We start from the raw sequence: 23,354 nt of genomic DNA, 5'->3' as shown, positions 1-23,354 counted from the left end.
GATTTAACGATGTACTCTGCATTTATTGCCAAATTATTTCATTTTTCCTCAGAAACTTAATTCAAATATTTTAATGTTTGATAGGATCATTATAATTTTGACCTGAGGACTCTGAAGACAATTATAACAATGGCTGGAAAGAAACGGGAGTTTCAATGGTCAGTTGAATTTTGAATTGTTAGGTCAAAAGGGAGTTATACGGCACTGGGACAATAATTTGTAAAGTTTTAAGTAATGAAAAGATAAAAAAGGAAGCTCCCAGAGTGTCACAGTAAAATATGGTAGAGGTTATTAAGACTATGAAAGAAGAGGAAGAAAAAAAATGCACAAAATCCTTGGGTACCTTTCCTCAAAAGAGCCTATTCTTTAAAACATGTGCCTTATCTTTACATTATAAAATTATACTGGAATAAAAAACCCCATGTATAAGAGCAATAACTTAATGAGAAATGTAAAACCTGTATGAATATACCTATAGGAGAAACGTGTAAAACCCATATGAAAAAAAAACATTAAAACACAACTGAAGGACACAAATGACAACATGAGTAAATGAAATAATACACCACATACTTAACATCTTAAAGAACTTAACATCATAAAGATTTAAATACTCTAAATGTTAATTTATGAAGGGAAATGCATCCCAGTAAAAATACCAAAAGGTATTGTTTGTTTTTAACAAGCTGATCCTAAAGTTTACGTAGAAAAATAAACAATTAAGACTAGTTAGAAAAATATTGAAAAACAAGAGCAAAGAAGGAGGAATATCCCTTTAAGTATTAAAAGAAATGATAAAGCTTCAATAATTAAAACATTGCAATACTAACTCATGAGTGGAAAGGCGCAAACCATTGGAACAGAATATGAAGTCCAGAAATACCATGTTTCCCGAAAATAAGACCTAGCCGGACAATCAGCTCTAATGAGTCTTTTGGAGCAAAAAATTAATAGTAAAAATTAATAGTAAAATAAGACCGGGTCTTACAATGTAATGTAATGTAATATAATGTAATACAATACAATACCCAGTCTTATATTAATTTTTGCTCTAAAAGATGCATTAGAGCTGATTGTCCAGCTAGGTCTTATTTTGGGGGAAATATGGTAGGACTAGATGCATTGGGTACTTAGTATATGGGGAGGCAAGAATAGACTTTTTAATGAATCGTGTTGGAAAAACTAAACATTCATCTGGGTAAAGATCAAGGTGGAACCATTTTCGACGTTATTTACCAAGATAAACTAAAAAAGTATCAGAAAAGTGTCAGAGACTTTAAATATAAAAAATTTAAAACATAGAAGTATTTGAAGAAATAATATTTCCTTTGTATCCTAAGGCTACAAAAGACCTTTAAAATGAAGACTCGAAGTCCAGAAGCCGTAAAAGAAAAGATGTATAATGGTGGAAAAAGTACTTTTTCTGAAGTCGAAAGACAATGACAAACTAGGATTAGGATTTCAGTTTTATTTCTCAGATATTCTCAGCACTGCAACCCTCCATAGGCTGGCTTCCTTTTTGGTGGCAAGATAGCTTCTCATAATACCTGGAGCCAGCCACACCATTGAACTGAAGTTCCAAACCACCCTGAATGGATAGTCATTTGTCTACCCCAGAATCATTGTGTCCTAGTCATCACTGGTCCATACGAGGGTTATATTCCTTTAATGAATATTTGTTATGCCACATACTTGCTTTCCAAAACTTCCTTGTAACTGAGAATTGGACGTACAACCTTGGCAAATCAGATACAGTTACCCTAGAATCTGAACCTGAGGTTAGTGAAAAAAGAAATGGGATATACAGAGTCCATTCTGGCAAGGGCGACAGCGGTGACAGTAGCTACAGCCAGTTAGCTGAAATAGCAGGGGCAGTGAACAATTCTAGTGCCAGCATCCATGGCATTGGGGCAACAGGCACTGATCTCGGGAGCTATTGATGGTGGCAGTCACGTCCTTATAGGACCACTTCTGTAGTATTTTGGCCATTGTTCCCAGCTGTCTAGCCAGCAAGCTTAGTTTTCTAGCCTTCCTAGAGATTTTCTAATAAACCATTATGTTGTTTTTCATTTGATGTTAGCCTGAATTCATTACTGTTACTTGCAACTCAAAAAACCTTCCTGATACAATGCTTATCCCAGAATCAGTGACTGGGGAATGGCGTTATCCTGACGATGCTAGGCACTCGGGGCCCATCCCTGGAGCTGAGGACCAGATTCACCTCATCCAAACCACATAGCTGCTTTGTAGTGAGGGAGAGGAGGAAAGGATATTGGCATAGCCACCGCTCAAAATATTAGTGGTCTTCCGGGTCAGCAAACACACTTGCTAACTTGTTCTTTATGTTTGTTTTCTACCATTAAAGTAACATGAGCAACAGTCTCTCTGAAACAGATGAAACTCTGATCATTATTGAGGCTGTAAGAGAAGCTAGTATACCGAAATTTCTTCCAGAAGATGTCCCACTTTCTGAAAAGATTATAGGAGAAGTTTTCCCTGAAGCGACTGTATCCACAATAAATCAAATTGCCTTGGAGGTAATAAGACCTTTGAAAATTGTCGCAACCATCGTGGAGTATCAATTAAGATAAGAAACTAAATGTGGATTAAAAATATTAACAGTTCTTCCTGAAATACTGTATTCACATTATCATTTGGGGGATAAAGATACTTGGAGATATACTTTCCCCTTGGGGGTGTGTGGGGGTGGGAAGAGCTTTCACTGAATCATGACCTAATAGAAGAATGAACTGTACCTTTAGTCAAGGAAGGCTGTTGCATGTTTTGTTCCTTAATTTTCTCCTCTTTCAAATGGGAATAATAATGATTGCTTTTCCTACTTTAAAGGGGTGCTTTGAGAATCGAATTAGATCAGAGTTATGAAAAAAGACTTCAAAATGTAAATATCTTGTGACCATTAAAATTACGTATTACAACTGTAGAGCCCTTTATTTTTTCTCTTACGTTTCAAGTCTCACAGTGATTGCTTAGGCTAGGTAGGCTCTCAGTATTTCTTATCACTATTGTGTAATCCCCTGCCACTCCCTGCATTCAGGTATATTGCAATTTGGCCACCAGACTTGCTTTCCTAAAACATGTTTAATCACATAACAAAACCACTTTGCGGATCAGTGTTGTCTGTAGTACAAGACCCAAGTTAATTATCTTGGTGTATATTGCTTTTCACAATCTGGCCAGATCAGGTTATCTTTTTTTTTCTTTTTAATCTTTTATAATTTTTTTATTATGTAACATTTGAAAATATAGCAGAATACATGCAAAATATATGTATTTTCTGAAGCATAACTCCCAAAGGAACAGTTGTGAACCCAACACAATGTGTAAGAATTAGAACATTAATAGATAACGTTGAACCAATCTGTGCTTTCTGCCTTCTCCCAAGATATAACTATCATCCTGAGTTTTCCATTGCTTTTTAAAAATATTTTTTTTATTTTTGAATTACAGTTGACATTATTTGTATCAGGTGTACAACATAGTGATTAGACATTTATATAACTCACGAAGTGGTCAACCTGATAAATCTGGTACCATGTGACACTATGCATAGTTATTACAATATTATTGATATATTCCTTATGCTGTACTTTACATCTCCTTGACTATTTCATAACTACCAATTTGTACTTCTTAATCCCTTTCCCCACTTCATGTATCCTCCCAACCCCCATCCTATCAAAATGTTCTCTGTATGTATAAGTTTGTTTCTGTTTTGTTTTTTCACTTCTTTTGTTTTCTAGATTCTACATATAAGTGAAATCGTATGGTATTTGTCTTTCTCTGTCTGATTTATTTCACTCAGTATAATATCTTGTAGGTACATCCATGGTGGTGCAGATGGCAAGATTTCATTATTTTTTATGGCTGAGTGATGTTCCATTATATATGTGTACCACCTCTTCTTTATCCATTCATCTATTGATGGACACTTAGGTTGCTTACATATCTTGGCCATTGTAAATAATGCTGCAATGAGCATATGGATGCATATGTCTTTTTGAATTAGTGTTTTGGGTTTCTTTGGATGAATACCCAGAAGTGGGATTGCTGGGTCCTTCTTTGTCACTTGTTATAGCTTTTGTTTTAAAGTCTGTTTTGTCTGGTATAAGTACTGCTACCTCAGCTTTTTTTTTTTTTCCATTTCTATTTTCATGAAATATTTTTTTCCATCCCTTTACTATCAGTTTGTGTGTGTCTTTCAATCTGAAGTGAGTCTCTTGTAGGCAGCATATGTAAAGGTCTTGTTTTCTTATCCATTCAGCCATCCTGTGGCTTTTGACTGGAGTATTTAATGCATTTATGTTTAAAATATTAATAATTGTTGATAGATATGTAGTTACTTATTATTCATATTTTTATCTTTTTTTTTTATTCTTCTACTTAAAGAAGTCCCTTTGACATTTCTTGTAAAACTTGTTTGGTGGTGATGAACTCCTTTAGCTTTTTCTTGTCTGAGAAGCTCTTTATCTGTCCTTCATTTTTAATGCCTGGTATAATGGGTAGAGTTCATTGCTTTTCATCACTTTGAATATTTCCTGCCAGTGCCTTCTGGCCTGCAAAGTTTCTGTTGAAAAATCAGCTGATAGTCTTATGGGAGCTTCCTTTAAGATTCTCTTTGTCTTTAACGTTTGGCATTTTAATTATGATGTGGCATGGTGTCGGCTGCTTTAGGTTCATCTTGTTTGGGACTCCCTGCACTTTCTGGGCTTGTATGTCTTTCCTTTGCCAGGTTAGGGAAGTTTTCCGTTATTATTGCTTCAAATAGGTTTTCAATTCTTTGCTCTCTCTCTTCTTTATCTGGTGCCCCTATGATGCGAATGTTGGTATGCTTGATGTTGTCCCAGAGGCCCCTTAAACTATCCTCATTTTTTGGGTTCTTTTTTCTTTTTGCTGTTCTGATTGGGTGTTTTTTGCTACCTTATGTTCCAAATCATTGATTCAGTTCTCTGCTTCATCTAAGCTACTATTGATTCCCTCTAATGTATTTTCCTTTCAGTTATTGTATTCTTCATTTCTGGCTTTTTTTTTTTTTTTTTAATGTTTTCTATCTCCCTTTTTGTTTGCTGCCTCTTTGTTGAAGTTCTTACTGAGATCATTGAGCATCTTTATAACTAGTGTTTTGAACTCTGCATCTGGTAGGTTGCTTGTCTCCATTTTGTTTAGTTCTTTTTCTGAAGCTTTATTTTGTTCTTTCATTTGGGACATGCTTCTTTGTCTCTGCATTTTAGCTGATTTCTTGTGTTTGTTTCCAGATGTTAAGCAGATCTGCTATGTCTTCCCGTCTTAGTAGAGTGGCCTTATATAGTAGGTGTCTGTGGGGCTCAGTGGCACAGTCTCCCTGGTCACCTGAGCTGGGTGCTCCATGTGTGTCCCTTGTGTGGGTTGTGGTTGTCTTCCTGTTGTAGTTGATCCTCGATTGCTGTTTGCATGTCAGTGGGAGGGATTGACCCTCAGGCTGATTAGTTGTGAGGATTGGCTGTGACTACAGTGGAGGTGCTATTGTGCAGGGGCTGACCCTATGGAGCAGGATTGGCTTTATTTAGCAGAGCTGTGATGCCTGCCCAGTCTACTCTTCAGGTGTGTCTTTTGTGGAGGTAGTTAGGTGGTGCTCCATGTGGTCTGAAACTGGCCATTGGTATGTTGGTTTGGGGGGCCTCTTGCAGGGGAGGAGCTCTGGTGCAGGCCAAGGTCAGCTGCTGCCTATGCCCTGCGCAAGGCAACTTGATATGGGTTACAAAGTGATCTGCAGATGGTTGCCACTTGTGCTGGGCTTGGAAGTGTCTGGGGGAGGGAGGCTATGCTGTGAACTGAGTACGGCAACAGCTAATTCTTAAATACATCTTAAAGCATGAGTTTTTAAATTTAGGAAGGGTCTATGAACATAAAATTTGGGTTATTGTATTTTGGGTGGAAAGTAAGTTTTCATTATTCTCAGATTGGTGAACTAAAAAATTAACAACTACGGTCTTAAAGTACAGTATTTGGTACTTAGTTAAGAGAGATTTTTTGTAGGATTATATGTCAAGAATTTAATTTGCAATGCATTTTAAATTAATGTACTTATTTTCTTTTAGAAAGCAATATCTATTGCAACACAGCATTTGGGCTTACAGCAATGGCCAGCTCAGAAAGAGAAAATCATACAGTTTCATAATCAACTTCAGGTAAATGTAGAATGGCATGTTACCAGTTCTTTGCTCTTGGGTTTTAATAGGTATGATCAAGGAGAAAAACACAATAATAAAAAAGAGAGCTATTACCATGTGCTTCAAAGTAAAGTGGTTTATTGATTAACTATTTACCTAGACCTTGTTATTTGACCCCTCAGTTTAACTCTTAACAAATTAATCCTTTTTGCCTTCATCCCCTTAATACGTAATTTGAAAATCCTACAAATGTGTAAAATGTTCTGCATTCATTGCTATACCTTCATTGAATTTCCTGTTCTTTATGAATGAACCCTTTGGAAAAGCGTTAAATTATGCATTTCCCTGATTACTAGTAAAATTATATACCCTTTTACATATTTATTAGCCATTTGAGTTTTCTGTGAAATGCCAGATTATGTAATATACTCATTTTTTCAATTGTGTTGTTTGTCTTTTTCTTAGTAAATATATAGACTTTTCATTATGCATTTTTATATCATATTTCTTTATTGCTTGCATGCACTGCAAATATTCTCGGCTTTTTAGAAACATTCATGGCGTTCAGGTGTGTGGGAGACATTACTAATGCGGTAAAATGGTTTATGGGGTGTTTTATGGTTTATGTTTTTGTGTCCTATTTTTAGAAATCTTTTCTGTCCTGTCTCATAAATATATTTTCTATATTTTTTTCCTAAAAGTTTCAGATATTTGCATTTCCAATTTTAAGTTGTCTGGAATTTATTTTTCTTTATGGTGTCAAGTAGGGATCTATTTTTCCCAAATGGATAACCAATTTTCCCAAGACTTTTTAATCACTGATTTGCTATTTCTGTTTCTGTCATGTACCAAGTTTTCATGTCTAATAGTGTGAATTTCTTTATTGATTGATTTTTTTTGGTCTATATCTCTATAACAATACCATGCAGTCTTAATTACCATAGCTTTAGAATAGGCCTTTATATTTGGTGGTACCAATTGTAAGGGAGGAAAAAGCTATCCTTTACCCTCTTGGGGTCCTTGACTGGGTCTGAAGATTAAACTGACATAGACAGATTAACAGGAGACAAGCATACAAATACTATTGAATTTTTACATGTACCTGGGAGCCTTCACAAGAGAATGAAGACCCAAAGAGTGACCATAACAGGAAGCTTTTATACCTTTTAGATAAAAAGGTAACAAATTTTTGATGAATTGGCAAGTCACAGGGTTTTGGACTAGGGGTAGTGAATGGTGAAGAAATAACTAGGAAAGTAAGGTGGTTTAATAAGGTTTATTTGTACAGCCTTTTCAGCCCCAAATTCCCTGTCTCTGGCGATAAGAACGTCTTCTTTCTTCCTGATACAGGCAAAGTGTGTTTCACATGGAAGTTTTATGACCTGTTTCTGGGAAGAAAGATGAGGTGGTGGAGGTCAGAGTGACCTTGCTTCTGCCATTTAAAAAAAAATTTATTCAGCCTAATATATTTAATATGCCATATTTTGAGGTGCCATATTTTGAGATAGTATGTCCTAAGCCCCATCGTAATCTTCCATCTTCGTTACTTTTAAAATTCTTGGATCATCAGCCTATTGATTTCCACTGAAAAAAAAATCCTGTTTGGATTTTGATTGGGATAGAATTAAATTAATAATTATGGTGTGATTTTTTTATTTTTATGATGTCACATCTTTTCCTCTATGCATATTCTTGTCAAGCTTTTACCCTTGTTGCAAACTAACAAAAGTTGGTTAGCCATGGTTTTACAGTGGCAGAAAACACTAGACTCCTTTGTCCAAAAGGACAGTTTATTACTTACAGCAATAGCAATAGCCATTTTCCCAAGACTTAATTTTCATAGGGTGACACAGGGTCAGGTGACATCTGCACCCATGGTGAGTTAGTTCTCAGGAAAAGAACCCCAAGCTTAGGAACCCTCCAGCAAACATTCCCAGCCTTTGCTCATGAAGGAGACCTTATCTTTTCTCAGGACAGCAGATAAATCTGTCCTTGGTCCCGATAGTGTTCTGATAGAAAACACTATCTCTCTCTTCCAAAACTCTTTGCTATGTAAACATCCTTGATAAGATAGCCTTACACAAAGCTTTCAAAACTTCTGTTCAGAGGCATGTGAAGATGTCAGAGACCCATAAGGAATTGTCTCCCAACAATATCCACCCCTGGTTTATACACTTTCTTGATGTCTGGTGAACGTTCCCAGAAGTATGCCACTCTGCTGACCACTCTGACTAATCTGACTGATTGGGGCTGGGTCCACATCCATTCCCTTTATCTCACATAGCATTTGTCAATAAGACTATAAACAGTAGGGTGACGCCAACCTAAAATATTAATTTCAGCCATGCCCACACAAGGTTCCAGGTCCAGAAAGCTGAACAAATTCAAGAAGCCATTAGAATCTACCTTACAAAGCCAGTGGATTTCTCCCTCAGTTACTTTTTTGATTGTATGGCTTAGTCTGAAGCATTAAGCCAGGGACAGCAAGCAGCAAAATTATCATTTGCACAGACTTGTCTTGGCCCACAAGGATAAAGTGTCTAGTTCAATTCTGCCATTTAAAACAACTCTTGCCAGTGAGTCGAGACCAATCTGAGTGTTTTTCAGGAACAAGGCGATGTTTCCTTACACACTGGATTTTTAACACTCTCATAACCACCTCTAAGTTACAAGTTGCATTGTTTTGGGGAGGGAGGCAAGTTAATGCCTTGTTTCTGCACAAGAAATACCATGCTAAGGGTGTACCTGGTACCCTTGGGAAGAAAGTGTTTTTCATAGTTGTTGGGTTCCCTATGTCAGTTCAAGAGGGAGAGGGATACAGGTTGACAGGGTTCCAGTGTGGGTTCTTGGTTGAGTTCTAATAATTAAGTCTAACTCTTTTTTGGGGAGTGACTGCATGAAAACAATCAGTCCAATCTAACGTATTTGCCATATCATCAGTCAGCTGGCATTTGTCTGCCCCATGGAATAATTGAGCGATGGAGATAGAGGTAGAGAAGACATCCAAGACCTCTGGAGGTGTTGACAAGTATTTTTCCTGTGGGGTGCAGGCGCTGAGGCCACCCCCTACTGTTTCTGATAGACTTCTCAGTAAGGTTAAGGGGAGTAACAATTAAATCATGGTCAGTTCCATCTGGCAGGAGATGGCAGTCACAGCAGTTGATGAATTAAAGGTTCCTACAGTTTGGGATATCTGCATCAGGGCATTTTCCTTTGTGAGGAAGGTTAGAGAGAGAGTTTTGAAAGACGAAAGATTGCGATATCCCTCAGTTCCCATGTATTCCATGCTCTGGGGTGTTTCGTCCGCAGATGTCTGGGTTTTTGCTGTCCTTGCACAGCCACAAAATTGGTATGTCCTATTTCAGTAATTATGACCATAATTATTTCCCAAACATCCTCTAATTGGATGTTTGAAAACATCCTGAAGGGCTAGATGCAAGAGGGACAAGGGCATTTTTATAAAACCTAGAACGATTGTAGCCCCTCCTTAGGTGTGCACGGGCTGCAGAAGGTCTCAGCAGGCAGTGTGCTCAGTCACGGACTCACTGTCCTTACGATCCAAGACCATGTCAGTCCAAGAGAATTCAGGTAGTTGAACCAGAATTAAATTAGAATCAGTGGCCAATCAGTGGCCTGGTGTTGCCAGTAGGGAAAAGAAAGAAGCACCCAGGAATGGTCAGGACTGAATCTCAAATTTTCAAATAGTTCTATATAATAGATCTATATCCCATCTCTTCCATGCTGATAATTACCCAGGAAGGAGATAAAAGAAAATGATCCCTTCCTGGGGACACCCGCATTTCATGGCCAAACTTCCTTGGTAAGGTGTGTCGACAAAGAAAAGGTAAGGGAGATAGAGTCAGAAATCTTTTTGAGTGAGCTTTTGAGAAGGCTATTCCAATGCTCTGTAATGCTGGATGCTTGTGGGTGGTAGGGGGTGAGGAAGGTTCGTAACATTACTTGACCATCACCTTACTGTTGAGTGACTTGTAATAAAAGGTATACCATTGTCAGATTGCAACTTGTCTAGATATCCACACACATGACACAAATTAGGTTCAAGGGATCTAATTCTGTGGCTGGAGTTCGCTGATTGGACTGGAACAGCAACGCCATAACTTGAAATAGTGTCCGTATCAGTGAGGCACCACTAATAGCCCTGAGAGGGGATTAAAGACCTGATGCAGGTTCTTCCAGGAGTATATGGGGCTCATTCACAGCCTGTGCAGTGTGGCTTCCCCACTTGGAAGCAGCCATGTCAGCTTTTGTCAGGAGTGACAAGTCTGAATGCAGTGATAGCCCCTGCACCATAAACACGTATGCTTTAATTTGTGTGGTCTATGGTAGTGAACGTGCTGCCATGCCCAGCATGATGTTGAATCCAGAGAGCAGTCATGGCAATCTGGGAAGGGCAGGCTCAATCAGCAGCTTGATTCTGGGGCATCGCACCAAAGAATGGGTCTTTACCAAGGGCCCTGAGTGACTCAGATAGTTTGATCCCACAATTCAAAGCCCCAAAGGGTTACCTTTAATTTTCTAGTATGTAGTTTTCCCACTGGCAGCCCAGTTAACTAGGTCATGGCAAAGCCCAAGAGTCAGAGTTGTTCCCAGTGGCCAGAATGAACAAGTCTGCTCTTGGTTCTTCGTAGGTGGCTATAGCTGAAGCAAGGGCGTTTAGGTGTCAGCTTAGCTGAACCATCAGTAAACCAGACCAAGGCACTTATGGGAATCTTTGTGTGTTAAGGGCTGCATCGAGCCAGCAATCAGAACCCAAAAGAGGGGCAAGGAAAACCCAGATGAATCTTATTACAGAAGCCAACGGTAGGGAAAGGTACAGGAATAAAGGAGAATTGGAAACTGAGATAAATGGTTAAATATCAAAAATTGGACATTATTCTTTGAATTTAAAAATGAGGGGGTTTCTGGTAATTTTAACATTAGCCTAGTCAGTAAAAACAATGGATCACAATGGGTTGAACAATAATTTGAAGGAAGGATTGGTGGATATAGTTAGAGACGTATTTGTAAATAAGAACCTTCAAGTTTCAGCTTAGCTGAACAATTAGTGAACCAGAATTAAACCACAATCTGAAATTTTGTTTCAGGCTTGTGCTGGTGTGATGTTAGTGGGCCCAACTGGTGGAGGAAAGACAACAGTCAGAAGAATTTTAGAAAGAGCATTAATATTATTACCAAATGAAAGTTTATTATCAACCAAAGAAAGAAACTCTTTTTCCCAGGTAAATGTTTTGCTAAACAAAATATTTCTCTATTTGTTAAGATATTATTTTATACTTAAGGTACATTTTATGTTCTCTTTACATAAGTATGTTCTTTACTTGTTAAATTGATTGCTAGGGATTTTGTAGTTAGGAATCATTGTAGTGAATGGGATTTTTTTTAATTTGACTCTCAAACTGGTCATTGCTAATGTAAAATAAAACTATTGACTTGTGTGTTTATTTTGTAACTAGTCACCTTACTTAATGGACTGGCAAATTCTAATTTTTTTGGGTAATCAATTGAATCATCTTCAAAAGAATATAATTTTGTCTCTTTTCTAATATTTATGTAACTTATATTCTTATCTTATTGCATTGATTAACCCTCCAAGGCAATATTAACTATAACATCTTGTTTCTTACATTATCTGGAATGCAATTAATATTCAGCTTTTAATATGTAGTTTGCTCTTTGTCTATGATAAATGTTCTTTATCATACTTCTGAAATTTTCTTCTATTCTCATTATACTTTGGGTTTTGACTCTAGAATTTATGAAATGATAGCATCTATTTTTTGTATTTTATTGGTTAATGCACTTAGCTATGTTCATAGATTTACTAATGTTAAATTGTCCCTGAATTCCTAGAGTAACTCCTACTTTTTCATGGTATATTTTTATTCAATACAAAGTTGGACTCCAATACATGGTTTGTACTTCCTTTGCCTTATGTAGAGATGCATTAATGGTAATTATTCCAAAAGCCTAGACAGCCAACTTCTCAGAGATGAGGACTTTTTCTTTCAGTTAGTGTGCAACTTCAAAATCATTCATGTGGCAGGACATAATCCTTTCTCATTTTCTTTTCTAAATCCCCTTGTCAGCAGATCTTAACTAGTTCTTAAGCAATTATTGTAGTTAATAAGAGGTGAATTATCATAGCAATAATAATAACTAATATTTATGTTGTTTTCAATACGGGCCAAATACTGGTTAAAACACTTTTATCATACTTCTGAAATTTGAATTATCTCATTTAATCCTCAAAACAACCCTGTGGGCAAGAATTTGTTTTATTAAAAGAAGTTTTTTTAATTACAAAAGAAATATGTATTAACTCAATTGTGAGAAATTTGGAAATGCAAAAATATAAAGAAATAATATTTAGAATAACTGCAAATAATTTTGCTGTATTTTCTTTGATTATTTTTCCTACAGTAAATATATTTTGAAATAATTAAGGTACTCTGTGAATAAATGACCTCAATTCTTCTAATGTTAACATTTTCACCTAATATTACATGCTGAGAATTAACCCCACGTCACAATATCATTCCGATGACTGTTCTGTATATGTGACTACTATAATTAAGGATTCTCTCATGTATAATATTTTTAAATTGGGTTTTTAAAAATACATAATTATAACAAAAATATGTAGGCTGATGGCAGAACCTTAGGTAATGGAATTGTTTTGATCTTCCTCCTTAGTTCATGACTTTTTCCTAATTGGTCTGTTGAAGATCTTCTCTTTATTTAATAGTTTAGTTCAATTTAGTTTATCTCCTAATCTTCACTTCTTTTCCCTCTTCATCATAGGAACCCTCTCTAGTGTTTTTACGATATACTTATATATGTGCATGTCTTTTAAAAATGCCTGCCGAGGATTGGTTTGTGGTAGGGCATAATTTCGCCATGTACTAAAAGGTGAAATTCACATATCAAATAATTTATCATTTTAAGCTGCACAAATCAGTAACATTCAGTACATTCACAATGTTGTGCAATCATCATCTCCCTCTAGTATCAAAACTTTTTTATCACCACAAGAGAACATTCCATACCCATTAAGAAATCATTGCCTATTACCTTCTCTCTTCGTTTCCTGGAAACCACTGATTGGATTTCTGTCTCTGGATTTGCCTATTTAGGATATTTTATATAAAAGGAATTATAAAATATGTGACCTCTTGTGTCTGGCTGCTTTCACTTAGCATAGTTTTTGAGGTTTGTACAAGTTGTAGCATGTATCAGTACTTCATTCCATTTTATGGCTGAATAATATGCCGTTATATGGAATATTTGTTTATCCTTTCATCACAATTTGTTTATCTGTTCATGCTTTGATTGATATTTGGGTTGTTTCCCTCTTTTAGCTATTATAAATAATGCCACTGTAAACATTTGTTTACAAGTTTTTATGCAGACTTGTACAGTTTTTACAAGTTTTTCTTTTCTCTTGGATATATACGTATGAGTGAAATTGCTAGGTCATGTGGTAATTCTATGTTTAACTTTATAAGGAAGCACCAAACTGCTCTCCACAGCAACTGCACCATTATAAATTATCACCAGCAATGTGAGAGGCTTCCTATTTCTCCACATCCTCACCAACATATTTTTTTTCCATCCTAGAGAGTGTGAAGTGGTATCTCATAGCAGTTTTTATTTTCATTTCCTTAATCACTAATGGATGTTGAATACCTTTTCATGTGTTGGCCATTTGTATATCTTCTTTGGAGAAATATCTGTTCATATCTTTTGTCCTTTTTTAAATTTGCTTGTTTATCTTTTTGTTGTAGAATTGGTATATATATATATATATATATATATATATATATATATATATATATATATTTATTCAGCATACAAAATCCTTATCAGATATATGATTTGCAAATATTTTCTCCTGTTCTCATTTTGTTTAGTTCTTTGGCCCTGGTTTTCTTCATCTCTTTGACAATATTTAAGACAGTTAATTTAAAGACTTGTCTAGGATGTCCAATGCCTGAGCTTCCTCAAGGATGGTTTCTCTCAATTTATTTTGTCCTTTGCATGGACCATGTTTCGTGTTTCTTTGTAGGCATTAAGATTATTTGTTGAAAATTGGACATTTGTAAAAGCAAGCCACCTTTCCCAGTCTTCCCAGACTTGCTCTGTGCTGGGATAGTTCTTCACTGATTAGCTGGGCCTACTCTGAACCTAAGGATCCGCCTGAGATGAAAGTTTAGAGTCTTCTCAGATCTTTTCTGTGCATTCATCTAGACTGGGTCTGTGTGTGGCTTGCACAAATTCCTCTGTATATACAACTGCTTTTGAATGTCTTAATTTCCCAAAGGTTCCTACCCTACTCTCTCCTAGGGCCTCTATTGTATGTCTCCATCCACAATCTCTTGTCTTGGGTTTCTTTGGGTCCATAATCTTCCTGCAGTTTTTATAAGAAGTGCCTGCCACTTTTCCCATCTGAGATCGGAGATAGGTGGAATAGACCCCAGTTGTTTAGGCAACGCCCAGACCCAGTAGAATGTTGCAAATAAGATCTGCTTGAGTGCAAATTCTGACCTAAAGCTTAAAACTCTATCTTACTCTCTCTCACCTCTATATCCAACCCTGGTTCCAAACCCAGCACATCCCAGCGCGTAGACTGTCTTCCTGGATTAGGCACAGTGGGATTTTTTTTCTTTATTTTTCTAGGGATATTATTTATAATATCTAGAATTTTGAAAAATAAAGATTTTAACATTATGGCTAATTTTAATACATCAGTTTTTACTGTTCCTTACAAATTGCTGCGTTTATACAGAATCTTTCTTTGGAGTGGAAGACCTCTCCTAAAACCCTTTGGTAATAACAATGCAAAAAATTAAATAACTGTACCATTGTTAAAGTTTTTAAAAACCAAACTGGATTTTTCTCAGATTCCAGGAGTAAAAGGAAGAGTAGATATTTGTGTTTTAAATCCAAAGTGTATCACTCTTGATGAACTATATGGACACCTGGATCCCAATACTATGGAATGGACTGATGGATTATTATCATCAACAATTCGAAATTATGTGTATTGTAGCACTACAGGGAATTCAAAGAAAGACAATGATCTCAGACCAAAGTCAAGAATCTCAGATTTATCTGATGTAAGTTTAATATGGAATAATTACTTAATTTGACTATTGTGAATTATTTCATTGTTTATCTAAAGACTAATATTAAAGCACCATTAGATACTAGGGCAAAAGTAAATTATTATGATCAGCTAAAAAAAGAAAAATTGTAAGCTATAAAAAAACCCAGAAAATATACCATTGTGTTTTAAAATGGTCAGTATATAATAAAATGCCTTTAAAGGAACACAAAATAAATTAAGGGTAAGTGGAGGATGACCTAGTGATTCAAGTGTTTGACACAAAATTCATCAAAGAATAAACATGAATAGCAAAAGAAAATAGAAAAGTTGTATTCCCATTAGTAATAAGTACAGATTACTAGTATGTTCATCGGCTAAAATATATTAACAAAAAGAAGATATTTTGAACCAAAGAGATTAGTAAAGATTTTTAAAAAATAGAAAAATAATATTACATAATTACAAGATTGTGAAATAAAAGTTCATACATGTTTGGGGAATGCATACTGAGATTTTTAACTAGACATTTTTTATTTAGAAATCTAATAATTTATCCTAAGGAAATAAAAATTTATTGGATTTTTGCTATTTTTTATATTGATATGAGAATGTTTTCTATGTTCAAAAGTAATTACATTTGTCGTCTGTGCTGTACTTATTTTCCACTATCCATGAAAATAAGTTTATGAGTGTATTCTTTTGTAGATTCTAAGTTTTCAGTTACACCTTTCCCTAGTCTAAGATTATTCTGGCATATTGATGGTTGTTTAATAGAAAACATATAATAAACCCTTTTAAATCTTTAATGTGTATAATTTATTTTGGTGTGAATTATTAACTTAATTTTTCCCAGATGGAAAATTGTCCTGACACAATTGAATAATTCATGTCTTTCCCACTAATATATAAAAGGATAATAAATACCCATATGTATATAGGGCTTTCTACCTTCTTTACTCTGCCTCTCCATTTAAATAACAAAATGACACAATTTCAAAACACAATAGGTTTTTATTTTTATTTTTTTAACACAATAGGTTTTGAAAGCCACAATTCAAAACCTATTGTGGCTTTGAATAGGTTTTAATATCCAGAAGATATTATGCAGTGTTATTTTTCAAAATTCATTTCATAGCTATTCTGCAATTTGTTTGATTTCCTCTTTGATGCAAGAATTGTTTAAGAAAGATTTATTTTTAAGTATTCAAGTAGTATCTTTATGTTGTTGCTGGCTTTATTATTAAACTATGGTTTTATTGCATTGTGATTAGAGAATATTGTCTCTAGTGCTTCTCTTATTTTCAGCATATTTTAAGATTTACTTTATCACCTATATATGATTATTTTATTTATTTCAACTACCATTACTGAGAGATCAATTAGTCTTCTATGAATGTTCTTACCATTTTCTTTTTCTATTTACTATTGCTTTTAATTTACGCTATTTTGTAAATATTTATAACTGCTAGAGCTTCATTTCAGATTGTTTATCTCGTTTAATGTTTTTGCCCTGATTACAATACCTGCTTTGTTTTTTCTTTTTCTTTTTTTTGCGAACCTGGTATGCTTTTTACTTGTTGTCCTACAAACTAAGTAAATTCTTTAAAGAACTATCTCACACATGCATGATGTTGTTGGTACTAAATATTTTATTAACGATTAAAATGCAGATAATATTTGACCCACATTTTTAAAGATCTAGAGAAAGGAATGTAAGAGAGTGAAATAATGATTTCTGTACAGGGGTGACAATTGCAGGCTTTTGCAATAGGAATAATAATTGGGAACAGCCTTGGACTTGCTTGTCTTTCTGCTGAGGCTGGGGAATTAGAAGGGACTGACCACTGTTGGTTGCATTGCGATGTCCTGTGCTCAGGCCCACGTTGGGTCTCTGCCTTCATAGCCCACACCGTGCCCCCAGCACAGGTCTAGTGTTTGGTCTTCTCCCCTTTTGCTCTTGGTGGTAAAGGAAACCAGTTTCAGTCAGCTGATGCTGTATTAATTACCCCTGTTGGGGATATAAATAAATTAGCCCCACAGATTATTAAGAGTTAAGTATATGCATCGATCAGAATTTCTTAGAGATTAGTCTGAGAACAACCTGTATTAGAGTGCATATTAAAAACGGAAATTCCTGGGCTCCACCTCAAGCTTAAGCAAATTAGAATTGCCAAGGATGCGGTGTTAGAATCTGCAATTTAACAAATCCTGCAGTAATTCTTATGTAGCCTATAATTTTAAAACTCTATTGTGAAGGAAGGTCTAGGAAAAATATATACCAAAATGTCAACTGTGGAGTTTTTTTGCAGGTAGTGGAAATTCAGAGAACTTTTGCTTTCTTTCTTGTGCTTTGCTGTATTATTCAAATATTATACAATAGCATGCACTATCTTTCTGGGGGGGAAAAAACAAAAATAAAAGAATTTTCTAAAAGTAAATGACTTGAGTCACAACTCACATTATACTGTGGTGGTTACGTGTTGATCTTTCCAGCTAGAGAACCTTCTGCCTTTTATATTTTTATCACTCAGGAAAACCTACTGACATATAGTCCATTTGAGTTGGAAAGTGTGATCAAATAAAAACTTAAACATTATGGATTACTTATTTTAGGTTTTCAAACTTGAGTCCTCTGATACAGCAGATATTGATGATAATATTTTTGAGGAGATGAAGAAAGATATTAAAATTCCAGAAAGTCAGGGTAAGTGTTATTATTAAATTTAATAAAGCTAATTAATTAGATGGCAAACTGGATCAATCCGACCTTTATTTATATCTTTAAAAACATTTTTGATTATTAATGTTCTGTTCTTGTACTATTTATTTTTCCTCACGTGCTTATTTAAAATGTGTATAGCTTTACCACGTGTTATGTTACATAAATACGAAGGCTTACAGAGCCCTTTTAGTGTACAAATGAGCATTAATGTCTTACGAGAACCACGTAGATATTATAGGTGGAAGTAAATACTGTGTGAGAAACAACAGGCAAATTACAGTATTGCCTCCAAAGCAGGACTCCGTAAGCCCATGCATCCACAGGCCAGATCACACAACCCGGCATAGTCGTCTCAAATGAATTGCGTGCCCATCATATGCCACTCGGCTCTGTGCCAGGGGGACAGAGAAAGTATGTGACAGGGTCCTTGTTTCAAAGGAGCTGACAGTCTGCCCAGGAGCCCCAGGCATTGCTGTCACTTCCATGGTGAACCCCCTTTCCACCCATCCATCTAGTCTGTACATTTATGTTACAGACTTGGAACGAGACTTCTGCTGTTGCTTCTACTTTCTTAGAATTCCTAAATTCTTTGTGCGTTACTCTTTGGTATTCAGTTTGGGAGAGTACAGTGATTGGGCATGATAAGTTTCCTTCATAGGATGTTAAGAAAATCCTGAAGGCAAGGCATTTCAGCCAGGAGATCCTAACTGGATCTAGTGGTGACATCTGCGTCCTAACTCCACTTTCCTGTTCTTCTGGAATACTTACTGTCTGTCAGGTGCTAACAACTTTCTGTCTCCATAGTGACCATTCATACCTCGCGTATCCTGACCAGTAGATTTTCTAAAACTATCTAGCAAGGTGGTGGGTATAGAGTATGGAAAGAGGAGTAAATGGATTCTCAGTGTGAAATACTCTAAATAATCTGTCTATTTGGTTCTTTCTTCAGTGGGCTTCTATTTCCCTTTCCTAGTTCCCAGGGGCGGCATATCCAAAAAAAAATGTTCCTGAGTGGAAGGAGGAAACTTACAAACCATATTATTTCCCATGTTATTGTGGGAAAGATAAATTCATGGCTCTTTCTCTTAGCCTAATTTTAAGGCTAATTATACAATTCAGCTATCTAAGAATATTGAAGCAATGTTTAAAGCATTATTAATTAAGTATATGGCATGAATATTTACTCATATTTAATAAATATTAGGGACTACATATAAACCCATTCCCTCTCGTGTTTTCTAGGATACAATTTTTAGTCTTAATTAGAAAATATTTTCTAAATAGAATATTTGCAAAATAATAATGAAAGAAGTCTGATATTATTCTCAGTTACATTAAAAATATTTTTCTCTCCAGACTTTGATTGGCAGTGGATTGTCCTAGATGGTCCAGTGGATACCTTTTGGGTAGAAAGTCTGAATTCTGTGCTAGATGACACTCAAACGTTATGCCTACCAAACAGTGAGAGAATAGCTTTAACTAATAAAATAAGAGTGATTTTTGAGGTGGACAGTCTCTGTTACGCCAGCCCTGCTACTGTCAGCCGATGTGCAGTGGTCTATATGGTAAGTTTTCAAAATCAAATTTCTTAACAAAGAAAATATATTGCTTAGGATGATAACTAGTCATTATGTTTATTCTGTTGTTACCTCTGGATCCAACAGAGTGATCCTAGCAGTTGAAAATTGTGTGTCCCCTAAAGCCTCCTATTCCAGAAATTAGTATGAATGTCATTACTGCTGTTATTAATACTTAGTGATTGGAATGTCACTATTTTCCATAACTTTAACTAGTGCGTTCAGTAGGCAGGTTAGGCTGCTGGTATGAATTATTTTTCCAGTAGAGGAAAAATTGCTCAGAAGCCTTTTCACACCCATTCCACGACTGTCTGGACTTGTGAGACACATTACCAAGTGAGTGGTGAGGAGGTAGAAGGAATAAGTGTTTTCTATACATGAAATTAATTAGTAGCCACAATTAGCCCTATGTTCTAATCTAGTTAACTCCTGTAAAGAATACAGCTACATAGTGCTGATTTTCTGGATAAGCAGTTCCTCTCACTGTATACACACATAGCTTCAACACACCTCTCTACACAAAATCCCCCAATTGCTTGTTGTCTTATAGGACCATGGTTAAAAATCACAAGTATTTCAGAAAAGGGTAATTCTTTACACTTTTTTGATTACTTGCCCTTTAATGAATGATAATTCTAAATCATATTTGGTAGGGGGCAGTAGTGAATTAAAAAGATAGTAAGAGAGTAGGTGGACATTGTATTTTTATTTATTTACATAAAACTATCTGGTGCTTTTTATTGTTAGGACCCTGTTGCTCTGGGATGGGAGCCTTACGTTAAGTCGTGGCTTACGAAAACTTCTAAAATTATGAGTCAGTCGGGAGTGGATTGTCTTGAATTCATGATTAATAATAGTGTCAAGGATGGACTACAGTTTATAAAGAAGCATCAGAAATTTCAGCCATTTCCTGTGCAGGACATAACAATCGTTACAACTCTGTGCAGAATTCTTGATGCTTTCTTTGAATTCCTGGGTAAAAATGGAGGCTTTGGAGAACGTGAGTTTTTCTTCCCTAAGTCAATCTGATGATATTATATCTTAGCTAGTCAATGCCAGTTGTTTATCACCTTCCATTAGATTTTATAAAAGAAAGAAAGAATGGCCAAGAATTTTCAGTCTGTTCGAACCAACAGCAATCCTACACAAGGAACAAACTAAAAATCATTTACAGAGGAGCATATCAATAAAGTAAATTTATATCATGCATAAGTGTTGAAGGGTCACAAGAAAAATGAATATAAAGAATTCTTAGAGGGTCTCTATTAGGGAAGAATGGTTTAAAAACTCTTTGGAGATAGAAATAGGGGGCAAAATCCATCCAGACAGAATCTTAGGTGTAAGTTGTAATCATGGCATAAACATGGAAAGTGGTAAAACATCTGGAAGGAGCGATCAAAAGGGGGAAGTGGGGAGGAAGAAAAGAGTAAAGGGGGTCAAACATATGGTGATGGAAGGAGATTTGACTTTGGGTACTGAACACAATGCAATATACAGACAATGTATTATAGAGTTGTACACTTCAAACCTATATAATTTTGTTAACCAGTTTCACCCCATTAAATTTAATGTAAAAAGTGATTAAGAAAGCATTATGGCTAAAGGTATGGTCTCTGGTGTCAGAAAGCCTGCATTCAACCATTGTTCTATCTGGTTCCTGATGAGATGGCAAATTAGCACAGGCTCCCACCTCTCTCTCCAAAACCTGATTCTGGCTCCATGAAACTAACAAATTTTGAGAAATCCCAGGAGTAACAAAAGCTGGTTATGGTCCCAGTGGGGGGAAGGGTGGGACACTGCAACCCTAAACAGAAAAGAGCTGGGTACCAAGAATGGAGATAAAGTGGGGGGAATATTTAGATTTGCCCTTCCAGCTTCTCCTTATGGTTCTTGAATAAGCTATTGTCTTTCTTTTTGCCAATTAGCACACCACAGCACAGCTGGAGGCAGCAACAAAATATCATATTCACAATGCAATGAAGCCTGACTAGGTTAGGGAGCAGGTAAAAACACATTTCCTTCTACTGCCAACCCCCTTCACATCTTAAAGCCTAAATGGTTGAGAGAGAGAGAGAGAGAGAGAGAGAGAGAGAGAACACTTGAAGAAGTGTACAGTGATGTAGCCACTATTGAAAATGATATGACCATTCCTTTAAAAAAAACACAAAAAAAACTTAGAATTATCATTTAACCCAAGAATGCCACTTCTGAGTATATACACAAAGAATTGAAGAGGGACTCAAACGGGTATTTGCATACCCGTGTTCACAGCAGCACGATTCATCATTGTCAGAAGGTGGGAACAACCCAATTATCCATGGATGGAAGAATAGATAAACAAAATGCGGTCTATACATACAGTGAAGTATTATTCAGCCATAAAAATAATCAAATTCTGACAAGGCAAAAATATGGATGAACCCTGAGGACATTATAGTAAGTGAAATAAGCCAGTCACCAAAGGTCAAGTATTGTGTAAATCCACTTATAGGAGCTACCTAGAAAATGCAAATCCATAGAGAGAACAGAATAGAGGTTACTAGGGTCTGGGGGGGAAAGGGGTGTGGGATGGGTAGTTATTGTCTAATGGGCACAGAGTTTCAGTATGCGATGATGAAATATTCTGGAGATGGATGCTGGTGATACAAAAATGTAAATGCACTTAATGCTATTGAATTATAAATGGTTAAAATATATGACATTACATATATATTTGCCATAATAGAAACATTTTCCCACAAGACTGTGTATATTTGCACACTTTAAAAAGCTGATGCCTGAGGGTCTAGCTTCCAGTCAGCTTGAATCTAGGTGCTGAGATTCTCCCCTTTGGGACACTGACAGGTGTTGGCACACCCTCACCTACTATGAGCTACTAACAATATAATAGGCTGCTTGGACAAGCACAGAGAGCTCAGAGCCAGGAATGAGGCAGGTTTGAATGACAGCATTCATCTGTATGAAGCTACTCGTCAACACTGGGAGAGGTGGGTGTTTCATCTACTATATAGAAATCAACACAGAGTCAAGCAAAATGAAGAAACAAAGGAATATGTTTCAAATGAAACAAGATAAAACCTCAGAAAAAAATTTAATGCACTGGAGATAAGGAATTTACCTGATAAAGGGTTCAAAGTAAGGGTCAGAAAGATGTTCACCAAACTAGGGAGAAGAATGGATGAACACAATAAGAAATTCAACAAAGAGATGGAAATATATAAGTACCAAATAGAACCACAGAGCTGAAGAATGCCATAACTGAACTGAAAAACACTCTAGAGGGTTTCAGCAACAAAGTAGATGAAGCAGAAGAAAGGCAGTGGAGTCAGAACAGCAAAAACAAAAAAGAATGAAAAAAGTGAAGAGAGCTTAAGGGACTTACAGAACAACGTCAAACAGACTAGCATTCATGGGTCTCCCAGAAGGAGGAGAGAGAAAGGGGAGGAGAACTTGTGTGAAGAAATAATGGCTGAATATTTCCCTAACCAGTGAAAGGAAACAGACATCTTGACCCAGGAAGTTCAGAGTTCCAAATAAGAGAAACACAAAGAGACCCATGCCAAGACACACTGGAATTAAAATGTCAAAAGCTAAAGACAAAAGCAGCGAGAGAAAAACAACTTCTTATGGGCCCAGCACGCTTCCCCTGCTGCAAAACTCTGCTATCTAAAAACTACTTGTTATGTACAAGGGAACCCCCCCATAAGACTAGCAGCAGATTTTTCAGTAGAAACTTTGAGGCCTGAAGGAAGTGCCATGAC

The 23,354-nt window shown here is 36.1% G+C and overlaps 1 protein-coding gene across 1 annotated transcript in view; it reads left to right on the top strand.

Annotated features, from left to right (window-relative positions):
* The window catches only part of DNAH14 (dynein axonemal heavy chain 14), a 204,067-nt gene that overhangs the window by 79,893 nt on the left and 100,820 nt on the right, over positions 1–23,354 (top strand). The window contains exons 33-40 of the mRNA XM_074316462.2: positions 85–158; positions 2,366–2,537; positions 6,096–6,185; positions 11,273–11,407; positions 15,089–15,304; positions 17,908–17,998; positions 19,373–19,581; positions 20,341–20,593. Coding sequence (XP_074172563.2) covers positions 85–158; positions 2,366–2,537; positions 6,096–6,185; positions 11,273–11,407; positions 15,089–15,304; positions 17,908–17,998; positions 19,373–19,581; positions 20,341–20,593 — 1,240 coding nt within the window. The remainder of the gene's footprint in view (positions 1–84; positions 159–2,365; positions 2,538–6,095; positions 6,186–11,272; positions 11,408–15,088; positions 15,305–17,907; positions 17,999–19,372; positions 19,582–20,340; positions 20,594–23,354) is intronic.

Source organism: Rhinolophus sinicus, chromosome 6 (assembly GCF_057876585.1).
Source record: "Rhinolophus sinicus isolate RSI-liver-muscle chromosome 6, RSI-T2T, whole genome shotgun sequence".
Taxonomy (NCBI): Eukaryota; Metazoa; Chordata; class Mammalia; order Chiroptera; family Rhinolophidae; genus Rhinolophus; species Rhinolophus sinicus.
The sequence above is the reverse complement of the archived record's forward strand: the minus strand, read 5'-3'. Positions and strand labels throughout refer to the sequence as shown.